The sequence below is a fragment of the Ictalurus furcatus genome, chromosome 2 (genome assembly GCF_023375685.1).
Source record: "Ictalurus furcatus strain D&B chromosome 2, Billie_1.0, whole genome shotgun sequence".
Taxonomy (NCBI): domain Eukaryota; kingdom Metazoa; phylum Chordata; class Actinopteri; order Siluriformes; family Ictaluridae; genus Ictalurus; species Ictalurus furcatus.
In genome coordinates this window covers 11,180,730-11,191,933 of record NC_071256.1, presented here as the reverse complement: position 1 = coordinate 11,191,933, position 11,204 = coordinate 11,180,730, and the positions used below count along the sequence as shown (strand labels likewise).

Sequence of the window (11,204 nt, the reverse complement as noted above, 5' to 3'; positions counted from 1 at the left end):
CAATATTGAAAATTAGTTTTATTATCAAAAAATATAATCCAGCTGTTCCCATGATCACCCTTTATTACAAAACCCTTACATAGAGTAAATAAGGTGTTAGTTTGGTGCTCATCACTTACAAACATGGATGTTGCTAGCCTCCAGTCATTTGTCAGGTTTTTTCACTACTTGATTGTATAAACTAAAGTGGCTGTAAGAAGTACTATGCTATGTTTGACGTTTGTGCGTGTGATATGAACTACTAAAACAATGAGAAAGGAAAGTGGTGATAAGGTTTCATCCAGCAGGACTTGTAGAGTCATTGTAGAGTCGATTCAGTTTATTCACTCGGCTCCGAAGGTTTTTTTTTTAGCGACCGAGCACAGTGGCGAGAAGTGCCATCCGGATATACATCCCGTTCTCAGCCTGACGGAAGTAAGCAGCACGTGGATCTGTGTCCACCTCCACACTGCACGAACGAATGAACAATAAAAAAAAAAAAAGGTTAATGAGGTGGAGAGAAACCGGTGAATATAAAAAATTTACATCACTCATTTGACATGAATTTTATATGCTCATATAATGGAAAATGTGGTGCCGTTGAGAATTATTAGCACCCTTTCATGAAATTATACATTCATTACCCTCCATCAGCCGTAATTATGCGTAATGATGTATTTAACTGCTTAAAACCTTTGATTATATATAATCACCAGCTTAGTGCTGGTCAACAACCATGTGTCTTTTGGTATTAAAAGTGTTGTGTTGCTTATTTCCCATGCAACTACAGACATCCTGGGGATTTAGACACATAATTTATATTATTATTTGTTCTAGTGAGATACAAGTTTCTCGTATTGTTTGAATATACGTTTTTATTGTGCGCAATGTTTATTTTCTATAATTTTCCCTCATTTTTCTGAAGAGTAGCAATACTTCTAAACGGCACGGTAAATAAGCACCTACAATGAACCACCACTTTAAAAAAAACAGCAAAACAGGATTACGTACCGTAGTGTGTGTATGTGAATATATAATTACATGTGATGTAATAGATCATATATTAAGCATACCTAATTTCGTTAACTCTTGGAAGTGGGTGCATGACCACCATTTTTCTCTTGGCTCCTGTCATTATGTGAGGTGTCAAGATAAACTTCCCGAAGCACTACAAAAAGGGAAGAAGAGGGGGGAAAAAAGTTTCAAAATACATTCCATACAATAAAAGCGCACAGGGAGAGTGCACACATATTGTACAATGGCTAGTGCGATGCCTTACTGCTTTGTACTCTTCCTCGGAGGCGAAACGCTCTTTCTGAATCCGTGTTATGTAAAGGACATCGGTGTCAGGAAGGGCCTCTTCAATACTGCTGAACTCCTCCTGATGAAAAACAGCCAGATGTAAATTAGCAAAAAGACAAATATTTTTTAAAAAACACCCCTCGCAAAACTAGTTTCACAAATCAACACTCCTGTGCACCTGCTTTATTCCTTTGGATGCAACAAAGTCAACGATCTCGTGGGGCATGCTGAGGTTCTTTGGGGACACGTAGCGCAGGCTGATGCGATACTGGGTGAGCAGTCTGGCTAATGAATGCACAGTTCTGCCGTGCTTCAGATCGCCCACCATAGTGATCTGTAAAAAAAAAAGAAATAAAATAAAAATTAAAAAAAGCAAGAGTTACACAGAAATACAGACACACCAACACACAATAAACCTTTCCAAAAGTAAAAAAATAAATAAATAAAAAAAAGATACAGTTTCTGGCTGTCAAGGAGACACAGCTTGTGTACTTGCACTACTTTTATAATACTACAACAATAAGTATTACTAGAAAAAACAAATAAACAAACAAACCCAACAATACTCAGGAAACAACTATGAACAGGCAGGGGATTCCTACGAGTTCTTAATCTATCAGTACGTTTACCTGGACAACAATAATCCGATATTAACCCGATTAAGACAATACTCTGATTAAGAAACTAGCATGTAAACAGCGATTATTGATGACCTTAATCTGATTAAAGTCATACTCGAAGTAAACACAAATCGAATTAAGACGTGTAGAGTATTCCTGTTTTAGTCACATTATCGACGTGCATTACAGACATGTACACACCTTAATCACATTATTAACATCGTGTGGGAGTTTTCACCGCATTTTGCGACACGACACATACACACGGCAGTGCTCAACCGTTTTATGGCAAACAAGAGAGCGCAACTGCGTCCCAAACCGCATACTTGCCTACTATAGGCCTGTAGTAGGAGAAATACATGTATCTCGGTTACTATATAGACGGTAAGTACGTGGTTTGGGACACAGCCCACGGCTTCAAGCAGTTGTCTATTTGCATGTACAGCATGACAAATAATTAACCGCACTTGAAGCGTTCGTAAAATTTTTTTCATAAAAACACCCAAAACTGTATACGGTACCATTACGAAGACGAACTGTATGTCGATACGTGAAATTCTGGAGGGAACTTCGGATGGCGTGGCACGGTGACGTAATGACGTGTGCTGTTAATCGAACTATGTTCTATAACGTGCAAAACAGATACAAGAGAGGTGTATTCTAAAAGCGACTCATGTAAACACCTTAATCACAATATTGTCTTATTCAGAGTAAGGTCAATAATTAGATTGCTGCTGTCCATGTAAACGTAGTCAATGACTACCTAAGCCACTAGAGCAGTGGTCACCAACCCTCGTCCTTGACATCTACCTTCCCACAGGTTTCATCTCCATCAAAATCCAACTAAAACACACCTGTTTAGCTGATCAAGAACTTCTTAAGGCAATGATTAGCTCCAACCATAATGATGCCCACCTGACCATCTAAAGTCTTCAGGAAGGTAGATCTCCAGGAACAGTTGGTTGGTGACCACTGCTCTAGAGCTTTCTTTTTTTGTGAAAATAAAAAGTTGGGGTTTTCTTGTGGACTTACAGTCATTCCGTTGACGGTGCCAAGCTCTTCCCGTATGGTAAAGATATCGAGTAGGGCCTGAGTGGGGTGCTCGCCGACACCATCGCCAGCATTTATTACCGGCCTCCGACAATGCTTTGCCGCTTTCTATAATGAAGGAAATCAAAAGCATACTTGTACATTGAGTTCTGCTTTCCAGTACCAACTCAAAAATGTAATACCCTTAACAAATACTTCAAACAGGAAAGAAGCTGTTGAAGACATTTGACCTTGCACTGAACAATCAGTTTATCTGCTGTTTACAATGATAATTCCATATAAATCCAACAAACATTCAACCGCTCATTCACGAGATACCGGGCTTATGAGAATCTCGGGTTAATGCACATTTGACCAGACAACAAAAATGAAACAATACAAGACAGAAAGAAAAAAAAAAAAAAAGGAGTAATAATGTACCCCACCTCTACAGCTCCAGGCACTGGATGGCGCAGCACAATGACATCAGCATAGCAGCACATGGTCTGCACTGAGTCGGTCAGGGACTCGCCCTTCTGCGTGGAGGAAGTGGATTCGCTGAAGTGCACAACGGAGCCGCCGAGCCGCTGCATCGCTGCAGCAAAAGAGCTGCTGGTCCGAGTGCTCACCTCATAGAACATGGAGGCCATGACCTTACCCTGGCAGGAAAAAACAACAACATTATTGAGCCAGTCATTAATGTTTAAATGATGCATATGCTAGTCAAATATATTTCTATCTGACTGCATTCAGTGATTTTTTTTCCCCTTCTAAACAAACAAAAGAATCTGTCCCATCACATTAAGTGACCAACAATTCAACTCCATAGGGGTTTCCAGATTTGCAAAATGGCCTAACAGTGCATCATGTAATTTCCTGATCTAGACTCCTTGGAAAAAGAAAAGAAAAAAAATGCTTTCACAAACAAATCAGTAGAGTTTTGGTCAGATGGACTGGAATGACCCGGTCTGATTCTGCAGACAGACATGACCTTTTTTTTTTTTTTTTTTTAATTTGTGTAACCCAGTTATAGTCTGTTACGATCTAGGTCTAATATCTAAATAAGTCTATATTCTTGGTATGAATCCCCAAAGAGCTAAGCTCCTAAAAAGGACTGGCCATGTGACTTATGAAATAAAATGCAACACCATCTCCACCAACAGTGGTGCGTGTTTATGATTTACAGTACTCGTCTGCAATACGTGGATCCGATGCAGGAACCTGGCAACCCCGCTCACAGAATAAAGATCAAGTTCATTAACGTTATATAAATGAGAGATGCACTATTTGTTTTGTGTTATCAATGACTCAACAGTATATGGAATAAAGTTTCCATATACTATCCATTCCAAAAAAAAAAAAGTTCGGTTGCTTTTCTGTCTTTTGTGACAACCAAAGAACTTTTTTTTTTTTTTTTTAAATAACAGTATGATGTTTCTCAGTGAAAGCTTACCTTCAAGATGTCCAGGCTCCTCTCTTTCTGAACCATTAAACGAAGTGTGTGAGCCACATTGAACAAGTGGGACATCTGAAATCACAAGGATTGATTATTCGATATCTCAAAGTTTCCAAAAAAAAAAAAAACCCTCTTTATCAACGAGTGCACGTTGCCTTGGGACCCTTCTGAAATATTACCCACAGTGGCCATTTCTTACCTAGAACACTAAAGAGATTTGAGGTTTGTGATGGTAGCTCAAATGTTAAACCTTTGAAACTCCTGCTGAAAGCCGACTGGCTAATGGTGGCCATCAAAGCAGGAAACCCAGTGATGTATACACAGGCTTAAGGTGAACCAGGTCTTGTACTCTTATATAGCCATGAAGACCATGTGCTGTGCACACGGCAGCATACCTCCGCTGGGTCTCCAAAAAGAATCATTTAAAAATATTAACTTGCACATTCATAGTGTGCGTTTTTCCTCATTCTTAAAATGAGCATTCTCCATCGTTATTAAAAAAAATAAACAATTCTGTGGAAAATTATACAGGAAATGCTGGCTTAAAGGAACCCATTCGGAACTCTCTGAACAGCACAGAGAGTGTTTGCTCCTTTCAGCATTTCCCCCCTGATTTGAACATACTCCTAGTCTTCATACTGTTTGGATTATACTATTACTGGCTGGGGCCTGCTTACATTACATTCCTTCTGTCTGCACAGCGGAAAAAGGTTTGGTGGAATGTTTTCGAGCATTAAGCATGAATTTCTTTTGGCTTCTTTTCCAGGTCACTCAATTCCTTCTCTGAAATTCCTGAGTTGTGTTGTGTGTTATCCCAAACGCTTCTACACACATTTATATTCTTGGATTACGTTGAAATGAGGTTTCTCTCATTTACTTCAGAGTGAGATTAAGCTAAAAGGTTTTTTTTTTTTTGCTGTTTTTTTAACCCATCTTTTCCAAAGGACAATAATTCAAGACCTGACTGTATATCACTATACCATAAAGGCAATACTACTCAGTGTGCATTGTGCAGTCTGCCCAACCCCCATTACAAATGTTCTTCTGCAAATAGCGTACAATACGCTTTACGTATGCTTTTCTAGGCACTCAAATAGCTTTATATAGTATGGGGGGGGGCGGGGGAGGGATCTCCTCAACCATCATCAGTGTGTAGCATCCACATGCGACAGCAGCCATAGTGCGTCAGAACGCCCACCACACACCAGCTATTAGTGGACGAGAGAGTGATGTAGCCAGTTCAGAGATGGGGATTATTAGGGGAACATGATAGAGAAGGGCCAATGGGGGAATTGGGCCAGGACACCAGGGTTATACCCCTACTCTTTTTTACGAGAAGTGTGAAAGAGGGATTTTTAATGACCACAGAGAGTCAGGACATTGGTTTAACGTCTGAAATACATCACTATACTGGGGCATTAGTTCCCACACAGTCCACAGGGTGAGCACCCCCCACTGGCCTCACTAATACCTCTTAAAGCAGCAACCTTAATTTTTCCCATGGGGTCTCCCATCCAGGTACTTGTCACGCTCAACCCTGCTTAGCCTCAGTGGGAAACCAGGTGAGAGCTGCAGGGTGATATGGCTCTGGACATATCCAGAAGGCCAAATTCCAAGATCTCACAAGGAATTCATATCAGATGTGCTATACTGTATATATTTCATCTGTTAATAAGCATACATATTTTCGTATATACAGGTAATAGGAGTAGAGAACTCTAATAAGCAAAAACTGCCCTCTTCTGCTTATAATGATGATGGATGCGTAACGGCATATGTGCCATTACACACAAAGCACTACATTTCTCACACCCTTTCCTGACACGGTCATGGAGCCTGGCAATAAGCAGGACAACCGAACACATTTGTGACTTGAGGAATGCCACAATGCTCCAAGATATAAATGTAAAAAGGCGTGTACCTGCTCCTTGGTAAACTGGCGTGCAGAAAGGATGTGTTGACCCACTAAAGGGTGAAGCAGAGGCGAAGTCTGGATGTGAGACACGGCCAGAGGCTGGCTCGTCTGAGGTGATAGAATTCTGGCTAGTGGAGGAGGGTGTGTGCACGTCTCTGCAATAGGGGCCATTTCTGAGAGCAAGAAAAACAAAACACAAGTTTAAAAGTACCCTTGAATATTCTCAAAAACTATTAAATGGCCGTGAAGCATCTCTACACCTTTTATGGGTCTCAAATGCTATAAAGTAGATTTATAAGACACCAACACGCACCATGAAATGCTTCGTATGGATAGCAAGTACATCTCTCTAACCTGACAGCTTTCAAATAAAGATTTTTTTTTTAATTCTCAACAATATCCAGCATATTTCATTCTCCACAGGAAGCAGCATTGATCTCAAGTATGGATTATTTAAGGATTTTTGGATTATTTAAGGTTACCAGCACATATATTAAAGGGAAATGAAGCCCAAATTAGTACCTGGTGGCAGATCAGGATCAGAACTCATGTAGAAGATTTGCAGAGGGTACAAGCCCCAATTCTGGTTGAAGAAAAGCAACCCTAAAGCATGACACTGCCACCACCATGCTTCACTGTGGGTATGGTGCTCTTTTGTTAATGTGCTTTTTTTTCTTTCTTTTTTTCATATCACATTTTGCCACATAGTTTGGGGTAATTTTGTTGAGCTTGGATTATGAGGAAATTAAACCAACAAAGCCGAAATAAGTACCTGGTGCCAGACCAGGATCAGAAGTGTGGTGGACTCGAGGAGGGAGCATGAAACGGTCCCCAGCTGATCTGCGTGGACTCGCAGCTCGAGCACGCAGAGATTCACTAGGAGTCGCTTGTCTAGGATGCTCAGGGGTCTGTGCAACACACACAAATGCATTAATGTACGATGAACCTGAAGAAATAGTCCTGAGTAAAAAAAGAAAAATGCAGTCTGGGGGACAGTCTTGGGAACAACTAACTTAAGTGTTACCTTTTGGACATCCTTAGGTATTTCAGGAACTGATGACTGAACTGGAACTGATGACCACATCTTCACATCTTCACCGTAACCAGGAGGTACCAGTACCTGAAAGTATTACACACGACAAGGGTGGTTAAACTGATAATATATAAAACTAAGTGAAACCGTCATGCACCTAAGAATTTCTCATGAAACACAAGTTCACCTGTCCGTCAATGTAGGCCACCTCCCCTCTCAGCACCACTCGCATCACTTTACCCTTCACCCTCATGCCCTCGAAAGGAGTCCACTTCGACTTCGTGAACTGCATGTGCTTCGGGATGATCCACTCTTGCTCCAAATCCACCTAGAAAATATACTTTGTTATACACAAATCTATCTGAACAATCGTTTCAGTTGCACAACCAAGCATTCTGGGATACAAATACTGTCATTTCATTAACCACAGACCTCCACGTAGGTATTCTCTTGAGGAGGAAGAGAGAAAATTCGAGCTGGGTTCTCGTAGAGACGTTTGATGATGTCCTCAACGGTGAGACGGCCTTCGCTGACGGCGGTGAGCAGCAGGGGCAGCATAGTCTCCAGGCCTGGGTAGCCTGGTGGAGGCTTTTCTGAGTCCTTCTCACCCACCGAGTGAGGAGCTGCAGTTGGATATACGCACGTAATACGCATTAAAATATAGAAAGTCTGAATTGGGCAGGGGAACCTGTACAGTATCATTTTAGGGTAATGGATTGTATTCAGTTCAATCCAATCCTTACCATGATCAGTGGCAAAACAGTCAATGATATCCAGATTTTCCCACAGTGCCTCCATGTCCTCTCGGGTGCCCAGCATGGGTCGCACCTGAGCCCTGCCATTCCCTAGAACGGATATGTTGTCTTCACACAGGAAGAGGTGATGAGGTGCGACTTCACATGTCACCTGGATGCCCTTCTGCTTTGCGGCTCGGATGATCAAGATCTGAGGGGGAAAATAAACAAACAAACAAACAAGCAAGCAAACAAACAAATAAATAAATACACACAAGGAAATTCAGATTGTCTGACCAAAACGCTGAGTTATACGCTGTAGCTTGAAGAGACTCGTAGTCTTACCTCCTCTTTTTTGGCAATATGGCAAATGTGAACAGGTCTCTGGTAGAGTTGAGCTACCATCAAAATGGCCGCCACGGTCTGCCTCTCTGCATGGGCCACTATAGGTAAATTCTTTGGCCACTTTTCAAAATGCTGCGTTGAAAAGGATCATTACTCCATGTAGTGCTAGTGTCCATTATATTATTTATAAACGACAGTACGAGAGATATTAACTCCTTACCTCCATCCACAAGGAAACATTGTCCATTTTCAACGTTGAGTAAGTATCATTCAAGTACATTTTCAGACCAGCCGAGGCGTTCGCAATGGATGGCAGAATAGTGGCGTTGTCTGAACCCGCTCCCACGTATAAAGCATAGTCACAGCGACATCCTGCCTTCGCCAGCTACACAGACCAGTACGATGCAAAATAACAGAACATTAGACTGCATTATGTAAAACACGTCTAGAATATTGGAGATTCCTGTTTGAGGGTGACATTACCTTCTGGACCAGGGCTAGAGAGCTGGGATCGATCACAGGAGGGTTGGTGTTCGGCATGGCACACACCATGGTAATGCCTCCTGCCAGGGCGGCGGCTGTGCCCGAGGAGAAATCCTCCTTGTGCGTGGCACCAGGTTCTCGCAGGTGTACATGGACATCAATGAGGCCTATAGGAACAGAATTGAGGTTAAACGGTGCACAAATGTTGCAATATATTGGATCATGCTTTATATAATGGATACAAAAAAAAAAGTCTACACACCCCTGTTAAAATGGCAGGTTTTTGTGACGTAAATAAATAAATGAAACCAACATAACTCGTGTCAGAACTTTACGGCCGAACGGACAAAAATGAAGTCACAAACAATCAAACACTTGGAAAAATAAAGTTACAACAAACTGGTTGCATAAGTCTGCACACCCTCATCTAACAGGGGATGTCACGGTGTTGAACCAAGAATGAACCAATCATCAAGCTCATGTTCAAAAAGTAATTAGCACACAGCTCTCATCAATACAATTGTTCTGATTAACCCCAAATAAAGCTCAGATGTTTCTGTAGGATTTTCTTGGACATCCTCTTGGTTTCATCCGACTGATAAAGCCACGGTGGTGGAAAAAATTTCCGACACGATTGATCTTAATTTCATTTTTTTTTTTTAACGTCACAAAACCCTGAATTTTTAACAAGGATGTGTAGACTTTTTATATCCACTGTACATGATGTGCACAACATGTGATCGAAGTTACCAGGTAAACGAATCAGTTTCTGGGACGTCATGCTGTCAATGTGAGTCTTGATCGGAGGAGCTTGACCAATCTGTCTCAGCGCCTGCCGAAAAGAACGAGTACAGAGTTTGAAACAATTGTGCATCTTCTTCCATGCAATGTTAATGTCAGAACTTCCCTAGATCCGCATACAACACATCAAGCAATTAAGGAAGATTTGAAAGGAACAAACGTTTCCTGATGAAGGTTGGACTGTTCGCAGATTCTCACCTGAACAAAGAGCTTGGTGCACTTGATATCTATGATCAGAGGTACAGAATAGTCCACAGCCATGCGACGGGTACGGTATCCTTTAGTGACAAAGGAGGACAAACGCCTGCCGCCCGCATTCCTCATGGACAGGTTAATCACCATGTCAAAGTGGTTCTCCTCCAAGTAGTCCATGATGTTTCTCTGCTTGTCCTTGTTGGGGCAGTCACTTTCCTCTTCGAAAGGCCAGTCTACAGCCATTACCTGAAGGTGAATCAGGTCAATGTAATGTCACTGATTCAGTAATGTTATTATGCTCAATTACAATGCTATTGTAAATGTAATCCTTAACATAAATTAATTAATTAATTAATAAACCAAATCAGACTAAATAAGTCCCTTTAGCTATCAGTTAGTGACTACATTTACATGGACAGCAGTAATCTAATTCTTGAGCTTATTCTGAATAAGACAATATTGTGATTAAGGTGTTTACATAGGTCGCTTTTAGAATACTCCTTTCATGTTCCTGTTTTACATGTTATAGAACATAGCTCAGTTAATGTCACACGTCATTACATCTTCATGCCACGCCGTCCGACGTTCCCTCCAGAATTTCACGTATCAACATACAGTTCGTCTTCGTTATGGTACCGTATACAGCTTTGGGTGTTTTTATTTTTAATTTTTACGAAAGCTTCAAGTGCAGTTAATAATTTGTCATGCTGTACGTGCAAATAGACGACTGCTTGAAGCCATGGGCTGCGTCCCAAATCGCGTACTTACCTACTATATAATATATAGAAATACGTGCATTTTGCTTACTATATATCAGGTAAGTACGTGCTTTCACACGCAGTTGTGCTCTCGTTTGCCATAAAACGGTTGAGCACTGCCATGTGTGTATGTGTCCTGTCGCAAAATGCGGTGAAAACTCCCACACGATGTTAGTGTGATTAAGTTGTGTGCATGTCTGTAATACACATCGATAATGTGACTGAAACAGGAATTGCTCCACATGACTTAATTCAATTTGTGTTTACTTCGAGTATGACTTTAATCGGATTAAGGTCATCAATAATCGCCGTTTACATGCTAGTTTCTTCATCAGAGTATCGTCTTAATCAGGTTAATATCGGATTATTGTTGTCCAGGTAAACGTATTGAGTGTTAATTTTTACACTTCTACATCTACATCTGGCCTTATGAGCAATAATAAAAAAATAAAAATAAAAAACACACACGCTTAAAAATTCTGAGAACAACACCCAACCAGGACACTACATAAGAAGTCGAGTACTCATTTGCCATACTTTGACGCCATGTTCAG

At 40.9% G+C, this 11,204-nt stretch overlaps 1 protein-coding gene across 2 annotated transcripts in view; it reads right to left on the bottom strand.

Moving 5' to 3' along the window:
- The window catches only part of cad (carbamoyl-phosphate synthetase 2, aspartate transcarbamylase, and dihydroorotase), a 40,243-nt gene continuing 29,039 nt past the window's right edge, over positions 1-11,204 (bottom strand). For both annotated transcript variants that reach the window (XM_053647557.1, XM_053647564.1), the window contains 19 exons: positions 11,188-11,204; positions 9,896-10,138; positions 9,647-9,728; positions 8,897-9,063; positions 8,634-8,798; positions 8,414-8,545; positions 8,078-8,279; positions 7,767-7,957; positions 7,522-7,662; positions 7,326-7,421; positions 7,074-7,209; positions 6,308-6,474; positions 4,384-4,458; positions 3,377-3,589; positions 2,934-3,059; positions 1,460-1,615; positions 1,259-1,360; positions 1,053-1,147; positions 1-448 (listed from right to left, as the gene is read on the bottom strand). The exon at positions 11,188-11,204 is cut by the window's right edge and continues 88 nt beyond it. In XM_053647557.1, coding sequence (XP_053503532.1) covers positions 349-448; positions 1,053-1,147; positions 1,259-1,360; positions 1,460-1,615; positions 2,934-3,059; positions 3,377-3,589; positions 4,384-4,458; positions 6,308-6,474; positions 7,074-7,209; positions 7,326-7,421; positions 7,522-7,662; positions 7,767-7,957; positions 8,078-8,279; positions 8,414-8,545; positions 8,634-8,798; positions 8,897-9,063; positions 9,647-9,728; positions 9,896-10,138; positions 11,188-11,204 — 2,606 coding nt within the window. In that variant the 3' untranslated portion in view covers positions 1-348. The remainder of the gene's footprint in view (positions 449-1,052; positions 1,148-1,258; positions 1,361-1,459; positions 1,616-2,933; positions 3,060-3,376; positions 3,590-4,383; positions 4,459-6,307; positions 6,475-7,073; positions 7,210-7,325; positions 7,422-7,521; positions 7,663-7,766; positions 7,958-8,077; positions 8,280-8,413; positions 8,546-8,633; positions 8,799-8,896; positions 9,064-9,646; positions 9,729-9,895; positions 10,139-11,187) is intronic.